Source organism: Muntiacus reevesi, chromosome 2 (assembly GCF_963930625.1).
Source record: "Muntiacus reevesi chromosome 2, mMunRee1.1, whole genome shotgun sequence".
Taxonomy (NCBI): Eukaryota; Metazoa; Chordata; class Mammalia; order Artiodactyla; family Cervidae; genus Muntiacus; species Muntiacus reevesi.
The window spans coordinates 279,881,134-279,904,993 of NC_089250.1; the positions used below are offsets into that span (position 1 = coordinate 279,881,134).

At 42.6% G+C, this 23,860-nt stretch overlaps 1 protein-coding gene across 4 annotated transcripts; it reads right to left on the reverse strand.

Annotated features, from left to right (window-relative positions):
* Positions 1-521: 521 nt before the first annotated feature.
* Positions 522-23,031, reverse strand: LOC136161789 (zinc finger protein 211-like). Of its 4 annotated transcripts, XM_065926884.1 has the most exons (4): positions 22,810-23,031; positions 21,958-22,113; positions 21,577-21,703; positions 522-4,427 (listed from the first exon to the last, which is right to left on the reverse strand). In XM_065926884.1, the coding sequence occupies exons 3-4, from the start codon at positions 21,608-21,610 to the stop codon at positions 2,683-2,685; spliced, it is 1,779 nt and encodes a 592-aa protein (XP_065782956.1). In that variant the 5' UTR covers positions 21,611-21,703; positions 21,958-22,113; positions 22,810-23,031; the 3' UTR covers positions 522-2,682. The 4 variants fall into 4 exon arrangements, with proteins under 4 accessions (XP_065782956.1, XP_065782952.1, XP_065782954.1 ...); XM_065926880.1 differs by lacking the exon at positions 21,958-22,113; XM_065926882.1 differs by lacking the exon at positions 21,958-22,113 and having other exon boundaries at positions 22,556-23,031.
* Between the last annotated feature and the right edge of the window lie 829 nt (positions 23,032-23,860).

Below are 23,860 nucleotides of genomic sequence, written 5' to 3' on the forward strand. Positions count from 1 at the left end.
GAAGCCAACCTACGTGTAAATTCACTGGTGGCAGGAAACAACTAAACATTATCCCATTTCCTCCGAAATGGAGAGTTAAAGTCATTTTGTAAGTTTTGGTCAGGAACCAAAATAAGTCAGAACCCTCACTGGCAATGTGGAGAGATTTTTCACAGGCCTGAGGCAACTGCACGAGGGAAACGTTCCCCTAGAAAAGGCTCTTCCTGTGGTTACCAAACCTCTTTGCACTGCAAGAAACACAGGTTCCATCCCTGGTCTGGGAAGAAACTAAGCCCTTGCACCTCAACTACTGATCCAGCAGTGCTCTACTGATCCACCTCAACTACTGATCCAGCCAGAGGGATGCACCTACTGAGCCTATTTGCAGCAACTCCTGAAGCCCAGGTGCCTAGAGCCTTGCTCCACAAGAGAAGCCTCCAAAAGGAGAAGCATGAGCACTACAGCCAGAGAGTCTGCTCTCTGTGCCACAACAGAAAGAAGCCCGTGAGCAGCAAAAAAAAAAAGACCAGCTACAGCCAAAAAAAAATTTTTTAATGAAAGATGTATTCTGAGAAGTTATTTAATGACATATCTAGAATTGTACATTACACAAATACAAAAATGTTGTACACTTTAAATACATGCAATTTATTGTAAGTCAACTCCACATCCATGACACCATTCTTAAATCAAATATACAAAACTTTTCTTTTTATAATCATTCTGCTATGGTTTATGAACTACATTCTTAAAATTATTTGTGGCTACTATACCTGTAATGGTACATAAAGAAGACACTGGTGGGCTATTGACAATGTTTCCCAGCTCCAGAGACATTGTTGGCAACTTGATTTTGGCTATGGTGGGAATATTTACACCACAGAAATTGGCAGGCACTACAAACCAGAGACTAATCTACTATGTAACTGAAAGTCTGGACTTAAGACTGAGGTAGCATATGTTAATAATTCAGATTTATCCTTATACATTTATGTATAAATGTAAATTTATACATTTATGTGTATAATGTATATGGCCATTGCACTATTCAAAGTATAAAACTGAAAAAAAATTGAGAACATATTCTTTCAGTATTCCAGATTATAATTACATTGAGAAAAGAAGTCACTGACTTTGGTCACCATTGGTGAATGGGTGAAATCTCACAGATGCCTTTGATGTTTGGCTGATCTCTACTTGTCAAAAAAAAAAAAATACCCAAATCTAACAAAATAAAGGAAGACAAAATATACAAATAGAAATTCATCCAAACAAGATACACAAGTTTAAAAAAAAATAGACACATGAAAAAGAAACAAAACTCAAATCAAGAATCCTGAGAGAAATGCAATTAAAATGATTTCACAGTGGGTTTTAAAGTCTTCATTGGAAGTGTCTGCATGCATTCAGTCTTGGTTGTTTTTTTTTTTTTTTTTTTTTTTTCAGTCTTAGTTTGTAAGCTAGGTTGCTCAAGTGTAGGTACCAAAGAGAGGTGGGTAAGTTCTTGTTAATTAACAATCATTAGCTGGTGACTTACATTTTTCAGGGAGTGGTGGTAGAAAGCAGTGAGGCAAGGGGTGAAGGGGTTAGGAAGAAGCGCCTTGTGCACCAGGCCATGTGAGGGCCACAGTTAGCCTCAGAGTCCCTCACAATTCCCAGAACAGTAAGTGGGTCAACTGCATAACAGGGAAACACGGACACCTGGTGTGAGTGTATGAAAAGATGAACAGGATATCTGAAACCAATCACTGCATATGGTGGTGAAGCCAGGGCCAAGTCTGCGGTGACACCAACGACCCAGTCTGGAGTGCCTGCCTTAGTGCTGCTCTCCCGGTGAAGAACTTCCCAAACAGGAGTGTTTATAGGAAGGAGATGTGCACTAGGGGGCCCTGGTGGAAATTAAAATGTCAGGTGTGGGTAGTTCATGTGAGTAGTTCACAGCAAATGGAGGCCCTGCTCTGAGAGCCAGAGGAGACTCCAGTTCACATGTGCAGTGTAGAGGAACAGCTCTCATGAAAGGTCTGGCAGTAGTGAGCTGTTGTGGAAGTTTCTCTGCCTCTCTAAGCTGGACACCCCTTCTTTCACGAATGGCAAATAATAATAATAGAATCCCAGCATTACTTTTGTTGGCTAGATAAATGTCATTCACGTGAAAGCCATCAATGTTGGATGCCAGAGAAAAAGATACTCCTGTCCATCAGTATGGGGCTGAGGAATGAGCAGAACTCGGGGCAGAAGGATTAAGGAGGGAAGAATTATCAGGATAATCAAGGTGTTCTTTAGTCCCCAAACCTGAGGGTGGAGTGGGGCAGGGGGTAAGGAGTGAAGTGATCAGACTCTTCAAATCCTGAATCAGGCAACCTGACACTGAATCCCAGGTTCCTGTTCATTGCTGGGAGATCACAAGCAAATGACACATTCTTTGTTTCAGTTTCCACAAAAGAGAGGATCCATTTGATGCACGGTAACTACATTATTTTTTCCCACCATTACCACCTCAAACAACTCCAACATCACTGCTCTCCACATTTGCTATATTCATAAGGCCCTTTCTCCCATGTGAACTCTGATATTTTCTCAAGTGGCACCTTTGGATAAGACTTATCACAATCTTAGCTCTCATAAAGTTTTTCTGCAATGTGAATTTTCCTATGGATATGGAGAAGCTATATTTGAGTAAATGATTCCCCAAATCCACTGCACTCAAAGAGGTCTTTCTCCAGTGTGAACTCTCTGATGACGACGAAGGCTTGACTTATCAATAAAAGATTTCCCACATTCACTGCACTCATAAGGTCTTTCTCCAGTGTGAACTCTCCAATGATAATGAAGGCTGGAAATACCAGAAAATAATTTCCCACACTGACAGCACTCATAAGGCCTTTCTCCACTGTGAACTCTCTCATGATGACGAAGGCTGGAGCTACCAGTAAAAGATTTCCCACATTCACTGCATTCATAAGGCCTTTCTCCACTGTGAACTCTCTCATGATACCGGAGCCCAGTCCTAGCAGCAAAAGATCTCCCACATTCACTGCACTTGTAAGGCCTTTCTCCAGTGTGAACTCTCCGATGATAACGAAGGCTGGAGCTACCAGTAAAAGATTTCCAACATTTATTGCACTCATAAGGTCTTTCTCCAGTGTGAACTCTCCGATGATGTCGAAGACTGGAGCTACTAGTAAAAGATTTCTCACATTTATTGCACTCATAAGGCTTTTCTCCAGTGTGAACATTCTTATGGTCACTGAGTTGCTCATTTCGACTAAAGAATTTCCCACATTCGCTGCACTCAAAAGGTCTTTCTCCACTGTGTACTCTCTGATGATTACAAAGCATAGATCTAGTAGTAAAACATTTCCCACATTCATTGCACTCATAAGGCTTTTCTCCAGTGTGAAGTCTCAGATGATAAGAGAGGGATGACCTATTAGTAAGAGATTTCCCACATTCACTGCACTCATAAGGCCTTTCTCCAGTGTGAACTCTTTGATGTGCAAGGCAACTGGATTTATGGGCAAAAAATTTTCCACATTGGCTGCACTGATAAGGTTTTTCTCCAGTGTGAACTCTCTGATGTTCAATTAAGTTGAACTTTTGGGTGAAAGATTTATTACATTGCTTGCATTCATAAGAGTTTTCGCCACTGTGGATTTTCCTATGGGCAGTGAGGTTCTTCCTTCGGCTAAAGGATTTCCCACATTCACTGCAGTCATAAAGCCTTGCTACACAGCGAACTCTCTGATGGGCAAGGAAACGGAATCTGTGGCTAAAAAATTTTCCACATTGGCTGCATTCATAAGGCCTTTCCTCAGTGTGAACTTTCTGGTGTTGAATAAGGTTAGTTTTTTGAGTGCTGGCTTTCCTATGTTTGCTGAACTCACAAAACCCTTCACTAGCGAGGACTCCCTCATCCTCAACAAGTATGTCTGTGTGGCTGGAGGCTATCTTGCCTTCTCCCCAGTGCTGATGACTTTTTCCACTGTGAAAAACAGCTTCACACTCCTTACTGTTGTTCTGCTTCTCCCTGGTGCTAGTGGCCTGTTGCTGAAGTTCCATGTTGGCCACAAAGTTGTTTGCTATCTCCATGTTGGGAGAGAGATTTTCTCTTGCATTCATCATGCAGCTCTTCAAAAATGTGGGGCTCCCCATACCAAACTGGAAGGATTTCTGTCCAATGTGCTGTATCTGGTGCTGCTGAATGTTTGCAGTGAAAAAGAATTGTTTCCCGCATGCCCCACATGTGTATGCTTTCTGTCCACTATTATTAATATTTCTTTGCTCTTCAGTCAAATGTGAAATGTCTCTCAAAACTGGGGTACATATCTTACAGGGCTGGACACTCTCAAGAGATGAACCTGCCCTGGGAGTGCTAATCTGTGACACTCCTTCTGCAGATTCGCTCTGTTCAGAAGGTGTCTCTCCATCCCGGGTTCCACACCAAAAACCTGAAAACACAGAAGTGGTGGTGAAGTTCTTGTTGACTTTATTGGAGGGAATGACACACAATTGTACATGACACACGAAAGCAGCAGTCCATAAAATTGTGTTCAGGATATGAAGCTGGAGTCAAATTGAGGAAGCAGCTCCTCTCACCATGTCCAGGACACAAAGACTGGATGTGACCCAAGGTGAAAGGCATGTCTACAAATCACTCCTCTATCAATAGCTTTTACCAGGACCACATCTGCTGGTGACCTGTGACTCTTCAGAGGTGTACTATACACCCAGGCTCCAGGAAATCTGACTACAACAGGTAGCTGGTGTTTAAAAGATTAGTTGCCAGGGAGCAACTAAGCCCATCCACTACTACTACCAAGCCTGAGCTCTAGGGCCTGTGAGCCCCAACTACTGAGCCAACGTGCACGGAGCCTATGCTTTGCAACAAGATAATCCATAGCAATGAAAAGCACACACACCACAAGGAACAGTAGCTCCCGCTCACTGCAACTAAAGAAACCCCATGCAAAGCAATGAAGATCCAGTGTACCCAAGAAATAAAAAATAAAAATGAAAACAAAAAATTATTTAAAAAATAATAATAATGTGTTCAGGGACTTCCCTGGCGACCCATTGGCTGAGATTCTACATTCCCAACACAGTGAGCCTGGGTTCAATCCCTGCTTGGGGAACTAGATACGACCTGCTGCAAACTAAAGATCCTGCAAGCTGCCGTGAAGATTGAAGATTCCAAGTGCTGCAACTATGAACCAGCACAGCCAAATATGCAAACTACCCAGGAAGCCATAGTGTTATATGGAGTTAGACATCCATTAGTTGTAAATGCATAGTAAAAACTCTATCTTCTTGCTCTAGCCCCAGCTAATGATTGTTTTTCTAACTTCTAAACATTGACAGTACAGTCAAAGAGGCTGGGAGTGGTGTGCTCTTCTGCTGGTTTCCGTGAGAACCAATGAGTCAACCTCACGTCAGTCCCCCCTAAAGCAGGTAACCTCCCTCTAATCCCCAGTAAAAAAAAAAAAAAAAAAAAAAAAAGACTGCTGCCACATCCTGCCTGCTGTCTGTGGACCATGGTAGGTGCATTTCTTCAGGACCTTGCTTTGGGTAAGATCCCCTGCCCATTAAACCACTGTTGTCTCTGGGCTCTTTGGTCTTGCAGTTGGGCAACTGTAAGGTTTTTCAATCTGTGTGTGCTCAGTCGTGTCTGACTCTTTGCAACCCTATGGACTGTAGCCCGCCAGGCTCCTCTGCTCATGGAATTTTCCAGGAAAGAATACCGGAGTGAGTTGCCACTCCCTTCTCCAGGAGATCTTCCTAACCCAGGGATCAAACCCAGGTCTCCTACATTGGTAGCCATATTCTTTACAGTCTGAGCCACCAGGGAAGCCCTGTTCTTCAATATACACGGCAACTTCAAATGAATGAAATATGAAAATGGTGACTGTTAATAAAGGTGTACCTCAGTATACAAACTTGTGAAAAAGAAAGTGAAAAGGCTCAGGAACAAAAGCAAGGTTTGGGGCATTCCTGATGGCCCACTGGTTAAGCATCCACCTTGCAATACATGGAACACCCATTTGATCCCTGGTCTGAGAAGATGCTACATGCCCACACTCTAGAGACTGCAACCCACAAGTGCTGAAGCCCTCGAGCCCTACAGCCTGTGCTTGGCAACAAGAGAGCCACCATGACAAGCCCTCGCACTGCAGTGAAGGGTAGGCCCTGCTCTTCTAGAGACAGCCCATGTGCAACCACAATGACCAGCCAAAAACATTAATAAATAAATCTCAAAAAGACAAACACAAAGCTTGCACCACGGTATATTTTTTCTTCTTTTTAATTTTTATTGGAGTATAGTTGATTTATAAGTTAAACATATATCCACCCTTTTTATATTTTCATATAGGTTACTACAGAATACTGAATAAAGTTCCCTGTGCTATACAGTGAGTTATTAGCTATCTACTTTACATTTAATACTGTGTATATGTTAATCCCAATCTCCCAATTTCTCCCCTGCTTCCCACCCTGTTTCTCCTTTGTAAATAAGTTCATCTGTACCAAGGCCTCACATAATTGGTATCATATACTTGTCTTTCTCTGACTTACTTCACTCAATATGACAACACATAACGCTGCCAATGGCATTATTTCATTATTTTTAATGCCTGAGTAATATTCCATTATATGTATATCACATGTTCTTTATCCACTCTTCTGTCGATGGACATTTAGGTTGCTTCCATGTCCTGGCTATCGTAAATAGCTCTGCAATGAACAAAGGGAATGGGGTGCAAGTATCTTTTTGAATTATGGTTTTCTCTGTAATATATGCTGAGGAGTGGGGTTAGTGGATCAAAGGGTAGTTGTAAACATAGTTCTGTAAGGAACCCCCATGCTGTTCCTCATAATGGTTATACCAATTTACATTCCCACCAACAGAGCAGGAGGGTTCCTGCAGCATGTTTTACTCTTTCTGCACATGGCTGCACCCCTCAACTAGACATATATATTCAGATACAAGGTGTTGTTTCATAAAAGTAAAATCATATTTGGTATACAGATATGTGTGTGTGTATAAGACATCTATGTATCATCATTTATCAAGCTGCCTTCTTCCTTTAGGGACTGCTTTTTTTTTTTTTTTTTTTTTTTTTTTAATATTATTTTATTAGTTGGAGGCCAATCACTTCACAACATTTCAGTGGGTTTTCTCATACATTGACATGAATCAGCCATATAGTTACACGTATTCCCCATCCCGATCCCCCCTCCCACCTCCCTCTCCACCCGACTCCTCTGGGTCCTCCCAGTGCACCAGGCCCGAGCACTTGACTCATGCATCCCACCTGGGCTGGTGGTCTGTTTCACCATAGATAATATACATGCTGTTCTTTCAAAACATCCCACCCTCACGTTCTCCCCCAGAGTTCAAAAGTCTGTTCTGTACTTCTGTGTCTCTTTTTCTGTTTTGCATATAGGGTTATCGCTACCATCTTTCTAAATTCCGTATATATGTGTTAGTATACTGTAATGTTCTTTATCTTTCTGGCTCACCTCACTCTGTATAATGGGCTCCAGTTTCATCCATCTCATTAGAACTGATTCAAATGAATTCTTTTTAACGGCTGAGTAATATTCCATGGTGTATATGTACCACAGCTTCCTTATCCATTCATCTGTTGATGGGCATCTAGGTTGCTTCCATGTCCTGGCTATTATAAACAGTGCTGCAATGAACATTGGGGTGCACGTGTCTCTTTCAGATCTGGATTCCTCAGTGTGTATGTAGGGCCTGCTTTTTTGTCCCTTGTCTATATGCACCACACAGTCTGGCTCTGGGCCACCAGTGGCACCTCGGTCCCTGCAGGGTCCCTCCACCAGGGCAGAGAAACTGCCTGCAGGTCCCCAGGGAACTCTCTGTGCAAGTCAGGAGGCCCCTTTCTGTCCTCCTGCAAGCTGTCTCTGCCTCTGGACAGAGATCAAGTACCTAAAGGTGAGGAGAGGTGGGAGAGGGGCATGGTTCAAGGCCATGGTGTCCCCAGGAATCCGGGAAGATGAAATCAGGGCCACCTGGTTGGGTGGCTTCCTGTCCTGGGGGACCTTCCAGAGGATGTGTTGGCTACAATGCAGAGGGCACAGCCCTGAAGCTGGCTCCCCACACTGGGAATCTGGAGGCAGGGGAATCCCAGGGAGAACTGAGCCCCTCGAAAGTGGGCAAAGCTCCTTTTCTTTCTTGCTCTTCTTGGTGCAGCCTCTGGACCCGATTGGAAGGGGGGTACTCAATGCTGTGACCTGGGGGTGCACACTTGGGTGGGAGCCAGGAGCACAGTGGTGAAAAGGCAGGGCTCAGCTTAGGGCAAACACTCTGAATTTTGTGTCTAGGATCCAGTCACTACTCCACAGCCTGAGTGAGGGAGGGGGATACTGCCTATGGAATGAGAGAGGGGTCTCAGTCTAGGAGTCCTTCCTAAATAGCCCTCCTGGGGAACCACCAACACCAGATGTCTCTGGGAGTCTGCAGCGGCCCCATTCCCCACTCTGTACTCCACCTGGTTCACCTCCTTTCTCATCGTCCCCTCTGAGGGGGAAGGGGGTCAGGGAGGAAAAGTCCTCATCAAGCTCCATGTGGAAGAGGGGAGCAGGAAGAGTTTCAGGGGACTAACCTTCATGGGGTTCCCCCTACATCCCTGGGCTCTGGTCCACCTGAAAAGCCCAAACAAGAACCAAGAGGCCCACAGTGATCCCGAACCCCTGTCCAGGTCTTCTCCCATTCAGGGGTGTCTGGAAAAGAAACCCCAAGAAGCAGGGAAACCCAAGGAGGTAAAGAGCTGTTGGAGACCAACAGTCAACAGTTACGGAAAAGAACAGATGAAAATCACTTGGGGGACTTCCCTGGTGGTCCAGTGGTTAAGACTCCACACTTCCACTACAGAGGGCATAGTTTCAATCCCTGGTGAGGGGACTAAGATCCCACTTTAGGGTCAAAATATAGAGGAAAGAAAGAAAATCACTCGTAAGAGAGCAGAGGGGGTCACAACCCCTTACAATGTAACTGGTGGGATCACTGCCACTTCCCTGGAAGAATCAACTCACAGGGGGACAGGCTGTGTGCTGCCTGGGTAGGTGTGTGTATTGTGGGGGGTCTTTCCTAACCTTTTTTCTTGTTGACCTTGTTGAATTCAGGACACAGTATCTCAAAAATTGGCCCCTTGGCATACTGGATAACTCAAGTTCGAAGAGGTGAAAAAAACCCATTGAATTAGGGAAGTTCACTCTGACTTCCCCCCATTCCTACCTCCCATCACCCCCACATCTTGCTTCCCTAAAAGTAGATAAATTTCCCAGGTGAAAGGTCCTTCTCTGTACAGCGGGTACATTCTAACCACTAGAGACAAAGAATTCACAGTGGAGAAAACTGGATTAACATACCTTGTTATTTTTTCACCAATTTACTACCTATAGCCAAAACCCCTAGTTTTTGTCATTTTTAAACAGTTAATTTTTTTGGTCTAAATGTATAAAACAAACCTTGCCACTCTTGTCAGTTCTTCAGGTTTTCATTCTCATGTGAAGGCGCTGATGTATGTGTAAAAATTCAGTAACATTTATCTGCTTTTCTCCTGTTTAATTTTAGTTTAAGTTTTAGTTTAATTTTAGTTTAATTTTCAGACCTAACCATGTTCTGACCCAACTTCACAATCATTTCTGCCCATTTTTTTGTGTGTGTAAAACACCTTCATACCATTCAACTCAAGCAAAAGGGAAGCTGGATATTCAGAAAAAGAGGAAACTGGATTGGAGAGAACTTACCCAGTTTCTACTACAATCCCTCAGTTTGATCACCAGACACTCATTTATTATTTTACCTATACATTCAGCACTTTCAGCCCTTTTTACTGGGACAACTGTAAACCACCTCCACTTATTAGGTCTAAAGTTAAATGGTAGCCCCTCTGTTCTTAATCTATGCTGAGACAAGAAGTATATAAACAAAATGATGTTATTTCTCACCATTCCTTCCTATATATAGCTATAGAATGGGACACAATGAAACAATGTCTACAGCAGAAAAGAAAATCACAAACCATAATTTCTATATACAGCAAACATGTCAACAAACTTGTCATTCAAGAATGGATGCAACAAAATGATTGGAAGTGAGAAAATTAACACATATAAAGGAAAGCTAAGGTTCTATTTAAAGACAGTGGAAAGGGGACTATAATTCCAGTTCAAGAATCACTGGTGATAGAAAGGAATGATGATTTGAGAAAGACATCTGAATCTTGACACACATGTCATTAACTGTGTAAGGTATGAACAATATTTGCCTAGAGATTTAAAATGAAAGAATTCTTATGCATAGCTGGAAGAACATATATTCCTATGGAACAAATGAATCAATACTTGATACTCCTTGTAATGTCTAGAAGTATTTATAATTGTGCTGTAATGTGTTAAAATTTTTAGTTTAATAAACTGAATTTGAAATAATAAAATTTTAAATTGTTTTAATGAGAAGATAAAAAACAAGGGGTAGGAAAAGAAATCCACAAAAATAACAAGATGTATTTAAACCCAAATATATCAACTATTACAGTAACTGGTTTGAAATAAACATTCAAAGTAGTAGGTAAATACTTTTTGATAGCTGTAAATGTCCTTGGAAAAGGATTTGATTTTCATCAAGTGATGTTCAAGAGCATGTTTTGAATTTCTATTCAAAGAACAACTAATGTTGCATAGGCGACTCAAACACCTACAGCTACAGATGCTACAAATACACATGACCACCTGACAAGTCTTCCTATAAAGTCTCATCTAATCATGGCAGGCTGAAGGAAAACAAGGCCATGAAAATTCAACTACCCAAATATGCATCATGGGGTCAGGAGCAGGCCTTCCTATTCTGTGTCTCAAAATTTAAATGTAAGAAACTGAGGTAAGACAGAGGTAGGATCCAACAGTTATTTCATTTATATATACATTTGAAAACAGTCATTACAAAAGTAGAATATGCTCTTGTATCATAATGTTGAGAATGAATTAAAACTGGCAGGAGGAAACCATTTTCAGAGGTACACACAAGTATCACAAAGTTAAAATGTACATTTTAAAATATGTGCAGTTTATTGTAAATCAACTCCACATTCATTAAATGATTTTTAAAACAAATACGCAAAACCTATCTCTTTAAAAAATCATCCTGGGGCTTCCCTGGTGGTCAAGTGGTTAAGAATCTGCCTGCCAATTCAGGAGACACAAGTTCAATTCCTAGTCTGGTAAGATACCACATGCCATGGGGAAACTAAGCCCGTGCACAAAAACTGCTGAGCCAGCCCTCTAGAGCGCATGGGCCACAACTACTGAAACCCGTGTGCTCTAGGTCCTGCAAGCTGCAACTACCAAAGGCCACACTCTCTAGAGACAGTGCTCCACAAGAGAAGCCACTGCAATGAGAAGTCTGCACACAGCAACAAGAGTAGCTCCCACTGAATGCAACTAGAGAAAGCCTGTGTGCAAGGAAGATACAGCACAGACAAAAATAAATTTTAAAAAAATCATTCTACTATGGCTTTATTAGCTACATTCTTAAGTGGCTGTATCTGTATGATAGAAAAACACACACACACAATGGTGGGCTACTGGCAATGCTTCCCAACTCCATGTTCAGTGACATTATGTTCTCAGTGTGACTAGTGGCTATGATGAGAGTATATACACTAGGAAAATTGGCAAACACTACAAATCATGGCTTAATTTACTATATGATTCAATGTCTGGACTTAAGATTGAGGTAGCATATGTTAACAAGGCAGATTTATTTAAACCCTTTATAATGTATGGGGCCATTACATTATGCATAGTAAAAAAAAAAAAAAAGTGAGGAAAACAAAAAAACACTCTTTTAGTACTCTAAATTACAATTCCATGCAGAAGTCATTCACATTATTGGTGAATGAATGAAATATCACAAATGTCTTTGTTTCCCCAATCCCATATTTGTCAAGGAAAGAGAAAATGGCCAAATCATACAAAATAAAATATGCAAAAGAACAGAAATTTAACCAAACAAGAGATACAGGTACAAAATAGACACATGGAGAGAAAAAAAAAAGCTCAACATTAATAATTCTGAAGGAAATGCGATTTAAATTATAATTCTAAATGAGGTTTTACAGTCTTCATTAAAGGGTTTGGCCTGCATTCAGTCTTAGTTTTTAAGATAGGTAGGTCAAGTGTGGGTTCAAAGATGGGGGAGGGCAAGTTCTTGCTAATTAACAATCACCATTATAGTGAGTTACATTTTTCTGGAGGGGTGGGAAGAGCAGTGAGATGATGGGTAAAGGGGTTAGGAAGCGGAGCCTTGGGGACCAGGCCTTGTGAGGCCCACAGAAGACATTCTTAGTCATTCAGTGTCCCTCACACTGTCCAGAATGGTAAGCGGGTAAACCACGTGATGGGGAAACAAGGACAATGATCCTTTCCAGGCTGGCTGGTTTCACGCTGCTGTCCCTGAGAAGAACTTATCTCAGGAGGACGTTTGCAGGAAGGAGATGTACACTGGGAGAGGTAGAGCTCAGAGCCCTGTGGGGTGTGGACAGTCCCTGCTCCCAGGGACAGAAGAGAAGCCAGTGGCCATGTGCAGTGTAGAAGAATCACACATATGAATGGTCTGGCAGTAGTGAGCTGTTATGGAAGCCCCTCTACCTTTCTGAGTTAGACACCTCAAATGGCAATAATGTTGAATGCCACAGAAAAGAAACTACTGTTCATCAGAAAGGGACTGGGGTATGAGCAGAGATATTCTGGTGGGGATGGAGCAGGGCAGAAGTATGAGGATGGATAAGGTGTTCTTTCAGTCCTCAAAATCGACGGGGTGGGTGGAAGAGGACTGAGGTGAACAGACGGCCCATGTCCTGAACAAGGCAGCCTGGCACTGAATCCATATCCATGTCCATTGTTGGGAGATCACAAACAGATGACACATAATTTCTATGCTCAGTTTCCTCCCTAGAAAGGGGCCATTTGCTGCACAGTGACTGCACAAGTACTTCCCACCCTGTTACCACCTCAAACTCCACCAACGTCAGTACCATAAATATTTGATATACTCACGAGGCCCCTTACAGTATGAAACTTTTAGATGTTTAAAGAAGTGGAATTTGTCGGTGAAGGATTTATCACATTCCTTCACTCAAAGGCTTTTCTCCAGTGAGGATTTTCCCGTGGATATGCAGAAGCTGTCTCTGGCTAAAGAATTATCCAGATTTACTTCACTCAAAAGTCCTTTCAACAGTGTGACCTCTCTGATGATGACGAAGGCTTGACCTAGCAGGAAAAGATTTCCCACATTTACTACAGTCATATGGTTTTTCTCCACTGTGAACATTCATATGAGAACTGAGTTGTTCATTTCGGCTGAAGAATTTCCCACATTCACTGCACTCGAAAGGTCTTTCTCCACTGTGTACTCTCTGATGGTTACAAAGGATCCACTTACTAGTAAAAGATTTCCCACATTCAGTGCACTCAAAAGGCCTTTCTCCAGTGTGAACTTTCAGATGAGAATAGAGGGCAGACCTAGTAATAAAAGATTTCCCACATTCACTGCATTTATAAGGCCTTTCCCCACTATGAACTCTCTGATGTACAGACAAACTAGATTTGCTGACAAGAAATTTCCTACATTGGCTGCACTGATAAGGCTTTTCTCCAGTGTGAACTCTCTGATGTTCAATTAAGTTGCCCTTTCGGGTAAAAGATTTATCACATTTCTTGCACTCAAAAGGCTTTTCTCCAGTGTGGATTTTTCTATGGGCAATGAGGTATTTCCTTCGGCTAAAGGATTTCCCACACTCACTACAATCATAAAACATTCCTCCACAGTTAAATCTCTGATGTGCAAGGAAACCGGACTTGTGGGTAAAACATTTTCCACAATGGCTGCATTCAAAAGACCTTTCTCCAGTGTGAACTTTCTGGTGCTGAGTAATACTATTTCTTTGGGTGCCAGCATTCCTAACTTTGTTGGACTCACAAGACCTTTCAGTAGTGAGAATCCTCTCATTCTGAACAAGTATGTCTGTGTGGCTGGAGGCCATCTTGCCTTCTCCCCAGTTCCGATGGCTTCTGTCACTGTGAAAAATAGCTTCACACTCCTTACTGTTGTTCAGTTTCTTCCTGGTATTAGTGGCCTGTGGCTGAACTACCATGTTGGCCTTGAAGTCATTCCCAATCTCCATGTTGATAGAGAGATTCCCTGTTGCATGGATTGTGCAGCTTTTCAAAAATGAGGATCTCACCATATCATACTGAAAGGGTTTCTCTCTAATGTATTGCTTCTGGTGCTGTTGAATGTTTGCAGTAAAACAGAATTCTTTCCCACATGCCCTACATGAGTATGCTTTCTGTGTCCTACTTGTTCTTTCCACTTCAGCCAAATGCAAAATGTCTCTCAGGACTGGGACACATATCTTACAGGGCTGGGCCTTTTCAGGGGACAAAACGGCCCCTGGGGTCCTAATCTGTGAGACTCCTTCTGCAGATTCACTCTGTTCAGAAGGTGTCTCTTCATCCTGGACTCCACGCCAAGAACCTGAAAACAAACAAGTGATGGTGAAGTTCTGGTTAACTTTCTTGAAGGGAATGACACCATCACAATTGTACATCTGCCACATGAAAGAAGCAGTCCATACAATCATGTTCAGGACATGAAGTTGGAGTCAAATTGAGAAAGCAGCTGTTCTCATCAAGCACAGGACATAAGGACTGGATGTGACCCAAGGTGAAAGGCGTGCTTTACAATTCACTCCTCTGTTAATGGCTTTTACCAAGACCATATCTGCCAGTGCAGAAGTATACTGAACATAAGTGCCCCAGAATATCTGGCTGCAACAAGTGGCTGGTGTTCAAGAAACAGTAAAGCATGCATGCAAGTTTAAGGACATAAAAAATTCTGTCAATAAGTACCACAAGGAAAACAAGTGTGAAGCCCACATGAGATAAGTGGTTTATAGAGGAGAGAAGCAATGAAACCCAGGCTAGAGTCAGACTAAAAATGGGAAGTAGCAGGAACGACAAGCTTGCAGAATGTCAGGAATAGAGAAAGATGAGAGAAGTCATTTGTAGCCACTTGCTATAGCACTACAACACTAGTCAAGGGATGGAAGTCATATCTTCCTGGTATTACTTGAATACAGACCTGATATCAAGCCCTTCCCCCCTTGCCATTCATCTTGATCAGAGAATCTCCAAGCTCTTTTGCGGAGACCAGAGTCATGTCCAACCTATGAAGCCCAAAGGACTCCCATTCCCGGTTGAAGAACAACATGGGTTACAAATGATACAAATCCTGATACAAGTCCTAACTGCAATCTAGTTAAAACTACAACCACTATGCTGTACATTATATCCTCAGGACCTATTCACCTTAAAACTAGAAGTCTGTAACTTCCAACACCCTTCAGACATTTCACCTACCCTACTTCCCTCACTCCGGCAATCACTAATCCTTTGTCTATATCAGAGTTTGGTGGTAGTGTTGTTTGAAAGATTCATTGTATATGTATAATCACATACTACAAATAAACACAGAACATGGATTACAAAAGATTGGGTCCTCTCGTACATGGCTGTTTTTCAATAAATTTACACAGCATTATATGATCTGTAGTTAGATGAATCTACAAGTGTGAAAATTTCAGAACCAGTGGTTTCAGAATCCACAGATATCAGTATTAGCACGTATGCTGGGACCAAAGCTCTGAAGAAACAGGAAGAACTGTATCTGTCTTCCTCTGACCTATTTCACTCAGCATAATGCCCTCAAGGTCCTTCCATGCGGTTGCAAATGGCAATACTGCCTTCGTTTCCATCTATTAGATAGGGTAAAATAATGCCACAATAAACACGGGGTACAGGTATCTTTTTGATAGGATGATTTCACTCCCTCTGGATAAATACGCAGAGTTGGAATTGCTGGATCATACTGTAGTTCCTTATTTAATATTGTAGGGATTCTCCATGCTCTATTCTACAGTGCCTGCAACAATGTACATTCACCCCAAGTGTGCACAAGATGTCCCCTTACTTCACATCTTCCTCAGCATTATTTCTTGTCTTTTCCTAATAGACATTATAACAGGTATGAGGTATCTCTGAGGTATCTCAATGCCGTTTTAATTTTGCATTTTCCTAGCCATTAGTGACATTGAGTTTTTTTTATGTACAAGGTTCCCATTTGCATGTCTTATTTGGAGAAATGTCTTCTCAGCTCTAACAGATACTAGCTTATTTGAACTGGTCCATAGCAGTGAAATCCCACAGTCCTATCCACTAGGCAACCACAGAACTTCAGTAAGGATATTTTTAAATTATGAGGTAGGAATTTCCTGGTGTTTCAGGGGCTAGGACCCCACACTTTCACTGCCAGGGACCCAGGTTCAATGCCTGGTCAGGGAACTAAGATCCTGTAAGACTGACAGAGCAGGGTGGGGGAGATATATATATATATATAAACTACCCACGAAGCCATACAGCACTATATGGGAGGAGTCTTAAATTATTTCTAAACACATAATGCAAATTTTAGCATAACTAAATTTTAAAAAAGAAGCAAGTAGGGCTGATAAGCTAATAAAGGTGAGAAAATAAAATCATACAAAATGCTCAATTAACACCACAGAAAGAAAGAGTGGTAGACTAACAAATGAACAAAGAACAAGGGCAGGGCTTCCCCGGTGGCTCAGGGGTAAAGATTCCACCTGCCAATGCTGAAGACTTGGGTTCAATCCTTGGTCTGGGAAGCTGCCACATGGGGTGAGGCAACTAAGCCTGTGAGTCACAACTAGTGAGCCTGTGCTCTAGAGCCCAGGAGCTACAACTACTGAAGCCCAAATGTTCTAAAGCCTGTGCTCCTCAACAAGAGATGCCACCACAGTGAGAAGCCCAAGCACCTCAACTAGAGAGTAACTCCACTTGCCGCAACTAAAGAGAAGTATACACATCAATAAAGACCCAGCAAAATAAACAAAGAGCCAACCAGATTTCACTTAAGCAAGGCTATCATGAGTAAAGAAAACGACACAGTGACAAAGGGGTCAACTTCCCCAAATCATCAACTGACGGGATATATGGACTTCTATAGACTACTAGTCTACTCCATTTAACAGCAGAATAGTCTTAATCTGACATGAAACAGTCACAAGACAGAGCACGTCACGGGCCGGAAAACACACCCTGCCAAATTTCAAACAACAGAATTCATACAATGTCTATTCTCAGAGCATGGTGAAATTATACTAGAACCAATAACAAAAAGATAGCTGGAAAATCACACAATACTGAGAAATTAATCCAAATAAAACATGGGTCAAAGAAAAAATATCAAGATTAATTTTTAAGTATTTTGAAATAAACACAACACTTCTTGAAATATGTGTATGCAGTGAAGGCAGTGTTTTAGGGCAATATATAGCACTGAATGCATATATTAGAAAAGAAGAAAGGTCTAATAGCCATCATCTTAGGAAACTAGAAAAGGAGAAAATTAAATCCAAAGGAAGAATAAAAGAAATAACTTAAAAAATCAATAAAGAAAAACCAACAAAGTCAAAGCTGGTTCCTTAAAATGGACATTAAAGGATAACAATGAAATAAATGGGAATCTCCAAGATCATAAATGTGATAACTTAAATGAAATGGACAGTTCCTTGAAAAATACAGTCTACCAAAACCAACAGAAGTATATACGTTCTAAATAGGTATATATCTGTTAAAGTAGCTGAATCAATAAGGAATAACCTTCCAAAACAGAATGCAACTGGCCCAGATTGGTTAACTGGTGAAATATGACAAACACTTCAGGAAGATACACAATTCTCTATGATGACTTTCAGAAGACAGAAACAAAAGGACTGCTCCTAACAAATTCTGTGAGGCCAACATTAACACCAAACCAAAGACACGAAGAATAAAGTACAGGTTTCAGGGAAAAAAAAAAAGAATAAAGTATATACCAATATCGCTCATGAACACAGATGCAAAAATACAAAGTTATCACTGAATTGACTCAAAAACTACATAAAAAGAATTACACATCATTACCAAGTGGGATTAAGGAATGGTACGTAAGACATATTTCACACATTACTACGATAACTACAGCACGCTAATAACATAAAAACAGATATATACTCCAGTGAAACAGAACAGAGACTTGAGATTCTATATATCAACCCTCATAACGTGTGATCCAATAATTACTGACAAGACCAATGCCATTCAATGAGGAGAGTCTTTTCAACAAATAGGTTGTTAGGTACTTCTCTGGTGGCTCAGGCAGTATAGCATCTGCCCACAATGCGGGAGACCCAGGTTCAATCCCTGGGTAGGGAAGATCTCCTGGAGAAGGAAATGGCAACCCACTCCAGCATTCTAGCCTGGAAAATCCCATGGACGGAGAAGCCTGGTAGGCTATAGTCCACGGGGTTGCAAAGAGTTGGACACGACTGAGCAACCTCACTTTCACTTTCTTTTCAACAAATAGAGTTGTTAAAACTGGATACTCACATGTACAAGAAGAAGTTAGTGTCTTACTTAATACCATATGGGCTTCCCTGGTAGCTCAGTTGGTAAAGAATCTGCCCGCAATGTAGGAGACCCCGGTTCGACTCCTGGGTCGGGAGGATCCCCTGGAGAAGGGATAAACTACCCACTCCAGTATTCTTGGGCTTCCCTGGTGGCTCAGTTGGTAAGACCTGGGTTGGGAAGATCCCCTAGAGAAGGGAACGGCTGGCTACCCACTCCAGTCTGGTCTGGAGAATTCCATGGACAGAAGAGCCTGGCAGGTGACAGTTCTTGGGGTCGCTAAAATTACAAAATTTTGAGGTGGGGGAAAAAAAGGGAAAACTTTCAAAATGTTGGATTCAGCCGTGATTCCTTGACTATGACAATAAAGGCAAGAGCAACAAAAGAAAAAAAAGTCAAACTGGGCTTCAAAGCAATGAACAATTTCCATTTTATATGTTAACTTGTATTATGTGCCTGTGTGCCAAGTTGCTTCAGTCATGTCTGACTCTGTGTGACCCTATGGACTGTAGCCCGCCAGGCTCCTCTGTCCATGAAATTCTCCAGGAAAGAATACTAGATTGGGTTGCTATGCCCTCCTCCAGGGGATCTTTCCAACTCAGGGATATGTCTCCTGTGGCTCCTGCATTGCAGGCGGATTCTTTACCATCATATGTGTGTTAGTCGCTCAGTCGTGTCCGACTCTTCGCAACCCCATGGACTGTAGCCCACCAGGCTCCTTTGTCCATGGGATTCTCCAGGCAAGAATACTGGAATGGGTTGCCATTTCCTTCTCCACTTTACCACTGAGCCACCAGGAAAGCCTAACTTATATTACATAATGTGGCAACTGTACCTCAAGGAAGCTGGAGCAAAAAACAAAAAAACTGAAAAACTTGTACATTAACAGACACTATAAACATCGCAGAAAAAATCGGGAGAAAACATTTCAAAAACATGTATACCAAAAAGAATACATGTTGTAGAACACATGTTGTAGAATAGTAGTCTACAATAACCAAAAAAAAACCTGATTAAGAAATGGAAAAAGGAGTTGAATAGATATTTTTCTAAAGATAAACAAACGGTCAGTAAACACACTGTTAGGGAAAAAAAATCAGAAAGTTACACAAAATAGCAAATGCCAGTGCAGATATAGAGAAATCAGAACCTTGAAAAAGTTTTGCATAAACATCTCAAGGTCTGTTTCAGTACTGACCACGTCAGTGACAACAGTCTGTTGTACAGTCAGCAACAAAAACATGTCAGGTACAGGAATGGAGCAAAACATGCACACCATGCATTTAAACAGATACCCAGACAAAGACAGGGCAAGCAAGGAGGGATCTATCAGTTGGACAGCAAAACTACTAACCCTGACAGTCTCCCAAGGAAACAGAAATAAAGGCAAAAATAAACATATGGGACCTAATCAAACTTACAAGCATTTATTTGCACAACAAAGGAAACCAAAAACAAAATGAAGAGAACATACTAACTGGAAGAAAATGATGCAATTGATAAGGGCTTAATTTCCAAAATATATAAACAGCAATATAACTCAATAACAAGAAAACAACCAATGCACTGGGAGAAAGGGCAGAAGACCTAAACAGACTTTTGTCCAAAGAATAGACACAGATGGCCAATACACACATGAAATGACGCTCGATCATTGCTAATTATCAGTGAAATGCAAATCAAAACTACAATTAGGTACCACTGAAAAACTGTCAGAATGGCCAAAATTAAAAAGTCTACAATTAACAAACGTTGATGATGGTGTGGAGAAAAGGGAAGTCTCTTACACTGTTTGTAGGAATGTAAATTAATGCAGCTATTATGGAAAAATGTATGGAGGTTCCTCAAAAAACAAACTAGTTGTCATATGATCCAGCAATTCCACTTCTGGTAATATACCCAGAAAAAACTATAATTTGAAAAGATACATTCACCCAAATGTTCATAGCAGCCCTATACACATTAGCCAAGACATGGAAACAACCTAAATATCCTAAGACATGGAAATAACCTAAGGTAAGACATGGGAATAACCTAAGATAAATGGATAAAAATATGGTACATATACACAATGGAATATTACTGAGCCATAAAAAAGAATTAAATAATGCCATTTGCAGCATCATGCATGGACCTAGGCATTATCATTCTAAAAGTGAAACGGGCAAAAAGTAAAAACAAAAATACCATATGGTATCATTTATATGTGGAATCTAAAATATGACATAAATGAACACATCTAAGAAACAGACTTACAGACACAGAGAAGAGACTTGTGATTTACAAGTGGGAGGCAGGTGGGTGAGGGAAGTATTAGGAGTTCGAGATTAGCAAATGCAAACTAGTACATACAGGATGGATAAAGCACAAGGTCCTACTCTATAGCACAGGAAACTATAGTCAATATCTTGTGATATACCATAAAGAAAAAGAATATATATATATATACACACATATATATACATATATATATATATATAAGTATAACTGAGTCACTTCCCTGTACAGGAGAAATTAACACAAAATTAAAGACTGTATTGAACAAAACATTGCAATAAACTTAAAAACAACAAAAGACTACTGACCTTGAATCCTCAGCAGCAACTTTGGAGCTACCAGTGTTGGGATGTACTCTGGCCTTGCCATAATAATCTCAACACATAACCAAACAATTTAGCAAAAAAGTAATGGGGACTCCCCTGGTGGTCCAGTAGTTCAGAATCCGTCTTGCAATGCAGGAGACATGGGTTGAATTCCTGGTCTGGGAACTAGCTCCCACAGTGAAGGGCAAGTAAGCCAGAGAGCTCTGGAGTCTGTACACACCACAATTAGAGACAAGACGGCACGCTTCAAGGAAAGAACCCCCTTGCAACAGTGAAGATACCACCTGCTGCAACTAAGACCCAAGGAAGAAGTCAAACAGAGAAATAAATTAAAAAACAGAGTCCACTGTCCAGTTGTCACAAGGACAGACCTGCCCCTGGGAAAAAGGAGAAAGGCAGAGCCTAGCTCAGAGGAGGGAGGTGAGTGTGCAGGCCTTACCCAGCATGCATACAAGTGCAAAGTTCTCCAGCATGACATCAAGGTACAGGTGTATCTGAACCTCATCAAGAAGACACCATTCCTCCCAGGAGAAGTACACGGCCACATCCTCAAAGGTCACACTGCCCTGGTATAACAGGGACAAATAAAACCATCAACAGTCTCATTCTTGAAAACCCACCATCCATCTTCCCACACATCTCCCCCACTGCTCAGTCAGATGGAGCCTCCAAAGACCTGGGTGCAAGAACCTTCCTCCTTTGACCTGAACCTTCAGAAAACAGAGGCAGTCATTTGAAGGTGACATCCTGCTCTTGCCTGTTGTTCACCCACGCCAGAAAACAATGAGACCTGCATTGACCTAAACCACCTCAGACTCACCTCAAAGCCCTTCCAGGTACTGGTACCGATTGAAGGAGAAACTTCCACACTGCCTCCAGAGAACCCCGTCTGCTCTCATGACCCCGAGAATATGGTTCTCCAAAGTCCCCAAACCGAAGAGTGGCAGAAGAGCAGGTGAAGAGCCCCTTAAATGCACTTCAAATGAAGAGAATGTGGGGTTTGTGGCGGGGGTGGGGGGGTGGGGGGTGGTTTAGAATAAGTGAGGGGCTGGGAAAAGCTCCATTTACCAAAAGTGCTTCTGCAGCCTAGCAATCTGTGACACTGGCCCGCCAAGGAGGAAAGTGACCCTGGAGGTGTTTCAGCGGTTCAGGCGTTCCCTGGCCCTCTGGTCGTACCAGAGCCAGGTGACTGACTAACGTCTCCTCTGTGACACTGTCCCCAGTGATACCCTTTTTTCACAGCTGTGCCCAAGGAAAACCCACGACTTCGCTCCGCCTCAAAGTCCTTATCTCCCCCTACACTCTGCTCTTTCAGTCAACGGGTTTCGGAGAATGTTTAAAAGCCTGACCCAGACCCTGTCCTTCCGGTGCTCAAAACTCTCCACCACGGCCAGGGCCCTAAGAAAAAAGGTACCAACCCTCATCTACCACTCCAGGTGCAGCCTGGGCTCAAACCTTGTCCCCCACAGAAACAGGATGGACTCCAGGTTCCCCAATGTTCCCGCTTCAGGTGCATCTCCAAGTCTCATTCACACCTCATAACACTGGTCGTCACAAACAGGGACACCACTCCTGAAGGCCTCACTGCCCTGGACCAGCAGCCTCTCACTCGGGGAGTTCATATTCGGATGGGGAATCGGCCAGGGAAGAAGCCGGAGCGCGCGGCCTTTACCTCAGCTGGTTCCCTCAGCGCAGCAGAAGAGACACTCCAAGGACTCATTTGGGTTCCGCCGGGTTACTCCCGGACGCCGGCGGTGGGCCAGGCCCTAAGACCCGCTACTGTCCAGTGAGCACAGAGCCTCCTCTTCCTTCTTGGCCCTTCACCTCGCTCCAAACAGCAGACACCAGGACTTCTGACCGGCCACAGACTCTACAGCAATCAAAATGTCCGCCGGGAATACACCCGAAGTCCCACTGGCGGATGTTCGGTCTCCAGGGGATGCCGCGCTGCTGCACGTTCATTGGATGACCGGAGCTTAGCGCAAAGTCTTCTGGGTAATGTAGTGCCAAGGTCTCAAGCAAGGGACACCCCCCTCCCCCCGCCCCCCCACACCCCAACACACACAGGAAGACGGAGGAAAAGCGAAACCGCTGGGGGAGGACCGCCCAAATCCTACCTGCTGTGGGGGAGGTGTTTCATCCTTTACAGGTGGGCGGAGGAGCCAATGAGGGAGGAAGAGCTTAAGAGAATTTGTCTTGAATACTTCGGATCACGGGAGTGTTTCCACAGGGCCTCAGGTTACTTCCCCAGTGGCTCAGTGGTTTAAAAATGCAGAAGCTGTAGGAGACTCAGGTTCGATCCCCGGGTCCGGAAGACACCCTGGAGAAGGGAATGGCTCCCCATCCCAGTATTCTTGTCTGGAGACTCCCACGGACAGGGAAGCCTGGAGGGCTACAGTCCACAGTGTCACAGAGTCGGACAGGACTGAAGCGACTTAGCATTCATACATAAAACTCCCTAAAGCCAACTCAAGCCGACATCCAGCGGAAACTGGAAGCAAATAAGCTATCCTATTTCTGTTGAAAGCCATGCAGCCTTGGGTGTTATTTTAGGGAATTCCCTGGTGGTTCAGTGGTTAGCACTTGGTGTGTTCCCAGCCATGGGTCTGGGTTCAACCACTGGTCCAAACGAAGATCCACCAAGCGCCTTTGCGCAGCCAGGGGGAAAATGTTAGCTTTGGTCAGGACACTAAAAATGTCAGGCAGGACCCCTTAGGGAGCAA